Raw genomic sequence first — 2,992 nt, 5'->3', positions numbered from 1 at the left:
GGCTCCGCCACTTGTTTCAAATGATTACTTTTCAAGTATTGGTGGGAAGAAAAATGATAGATCATTTTCGATTGACTCACCTTAAAAAGCTCAAGCCGATCGATACATTTGGTTCAATTGTGACGAAATTCAAACATACATAAGATACCATAATATTTTTTCATTTGTTCCATTACATGTCTACGAATAATATTTTGGATTTATTTTAACAAAGAATATTGTCACCTTTGTAGAGAGCACGATGGTTATGTTAGTAGAGCCACTAAAAAAGAAAAATACATCGAGGTCAAAAGACAAAGTTGAGATTTTAGTGAGTGGTTTAAAATTTGAGCCTTGAAAATGATGTGTCGTTTTACCTGGTTCAAATACTATTGCAAAAAAGTTTTCAAGATATGTTATCAATGACTATAGATTTCAAACTCTAAAACAAGATGCAAGACATAAAACTCAAAATTTTGATATAACTTTGGTTTCTTTAATATAAAAATTTGTAAGCGATAAGGAGGAAAATCCTAAGACAGATCTCATCATTTACTACGGAATAATTATGGCATAATTGAGTTAGACATATATAAAAACAGTCCATAACATATATAAAAACAGTTTAAAAACTTCCATAAAATGTTTGTTGTTCTGGTGGTTAATTTTATGTTTTAATTACTCTAAGGGTGTAGTGGCAAAAACTCAGCCCCACAAAATACGGAAAATAAGGTATTGGGAGTTCAAATCAACTGCATAACATAATAAATATCTATGTAATTTTTACCACTTAAACTAAACTTGTGAGACAAGTGATTCAAGTGTTTAATTTTTTTACCACTATAGAATAATTATAAGTCTATTGAGGTTTGAGATGAATATATCATATATGTCTATCATGAATATGTTTGTCCTCTACTTTCAAGATTCAAAATTCAATTTCAAATCTCATTCACAAATCAAATTTTCCCACTCATTTTCTCTTTATTTCATCTTCCAACCGCTATGATTCAGTCTAGAGGAAAGGGGAAAGCAGATACTCAACTTTAGGGAAAATACATTCAATTTTAAATCCATCTTCTTCTCTATGCCTTATTTCTTCTCTCTATGTTATAGTTTTTACCCTTTATTTTCACTGAATCTTCACATCTCTTATCGTTGTTTTAAATTGAGGTTGCGGGTATTGCGATTGCGGCCATTGCAATTGTTGCGATGCACATTGTAGTCGTTGCGGCGTAAATTTAAATTAAGAAATATTTGAAATACACCATTAAAAACACTTAATTTTAATATTTTACATTACAAATCACATGTAAATTGAATTTATGGGTTCTCAAATATTGAGCTATAATAAAAATATGTGAAGAAACATGGGTAAATGTGTTGTTGGAAATTATAAAATAATAATTACCATAGTGTGTTCTAATGTGACAAAAAATGGGAATAGATTTTTGGTTATTGCATAAATTTGTTTTTTGAATTCAAATTTACAACATTTCATGAAGGGGTGTCTTGTATCATTATAGATGAATTATTGCAATATATGGTGAAAAGGTGTTGTTTCATCAAGAGTGTCAAACTTATGAAACAACACATGCATGGTCTATAAATCCTCTTCATTATTACAGACACTCTTCTTTGCATTCGAGTTCTTCACCGGTCTAGTGCAGACTCGAGTAAGGCTGATATTATCCTGGGTATTCTTGCTTTCCAATCTCTAAGACAATTAAGAGAGTGCTTGAAATACTAGGAAAGTGACTCAATTCATGATTCAGCCTGGATCCTTTTGATCTTTCCGATATTTCTAACAATCTTAAAAGTATTTATTCTTCAATGACTTCCGACGCTGCAGTTTCAAGCATCAAAGTTATGAACCAGGATCTTGTCAAATTGGATCGTTTTGATGGAACTAACTACACCAGATGGCAAGACAAGATGACATTCCTACTGACTTCCTTGAAGGTTCATTATGTCTTGGATCCCGACTTAACACCAATTCCTGAACCAACCGAAAATGATTCTGAAGAAGTCAAGAAGGAACGCATGAAACGTAAGAAGGACGAACTGCTATGTCGTGGACATGTTTTGAACACACCATCTGATCGTCTCTATGACCTCTATACGGATAATCCGTCAACAACAGAAATTTGGAAAGCACTCGAATTCAAATTCAAGGCTGGAGAGGAAGGTACGAAGAAGTTCTTAATTTCTAAATATTTTGATTTTAAATTCATAGACTCTAAGCCCATTCTTCCCCAAGTGCATGAATTGCAAGTTCTTGTGAATAAAATAAAAGCAGTAAAAATAGACATTCATGAGACCTTTCAAGTTGGTGCAATCATTGCAAAATTACCACCTTCTTGGAAAGGTTACATAAAGAAATTGTTGCACAGTTCTGAGGACTTCTACTTGGAGAAAATCCAAAAACATCATTGAATCGAGGAGGAATCGAAGGAAAGGGAGAAATCAGAATATGCGGGTCTTTCCAAAGAAAATGATGTGACCACCAAAGGAAAGAAGAAACATGATGACATGAAGAGTCATCTTGGACCAAATAGGAACATAACAAGTTCAAGAATTTTGGCGGTTCTAAAGGTCTAAAAAATGGATGTTACGTGTGTTAGAACAAGAATTGTTCTGATCAATATTCTTAGTTTTGATGATAACAATATATATGAATTTTGTATAAGACAATGTGGTACTCTAATCCTATGCATTTTCCATTTCAAGAAATATATAAAGAGTATGCACAATTCAGCGCAAGAAGCACTGACTCAGAAGGTTCAAGATTGCAACATCAGAACATGCTCTTGCAAGACATCAGAAGATGGTCAAGCAGAATCAGAACATGGTCTATGAAGCATCAGACGAACTTGAGTTCAGAAGCAGAATCACTGAAGTTCTTATGGTATCACGCTAGAAGCACTTCAAAGTCAGAAGACAAAAAGATGCTCTGCACCAAGCTGAATGACTCTGATATTCAAACCTTGTATCTACAAACATCGGATCAGAA

General features: G+C 33.2%; 1 protein-coding gene across 1 annotated transcript; it reads left to right on the top strand.

The window, feature by feature from the left end:
- The first annotated feature begins 1,812 nt into the window (after nt 1-1,812).
- On the top strand, nt 1,813-2,415 carry LOC131655849 (uncharacterized). Its single transcript, XM_058925656.1, has one exon. The coding sequence runs from the start codon at nt 1,813-1,815 to the stop codon at nt 2,413-2,415; it is 603 nt and encodes a 200-aa protein (XP_058781639.1).
- The last annotated feature ends 577 nt before the right edge of the window (nt 2,416-2,992 follow it).

Source organism: Vicia villosa, linkage group LG1, assembly GCF_029867415.1.
Source record: "Vicia villosa cultivar HV-30 ecotype Madison, WI linkage group LG1, Vvil1.0, whole genome shotgun sequence".
NCBI lineage: Eukaryota > Viridiplantae > Streptophyta > Magnoliopsida > Fabales > Fabaceae > Vicia > Vicia villosa.
Note: the sequence above shows the minus strand (reverse complement) of the source record. Positions and strands in the feature narration are given on the sequence as shown.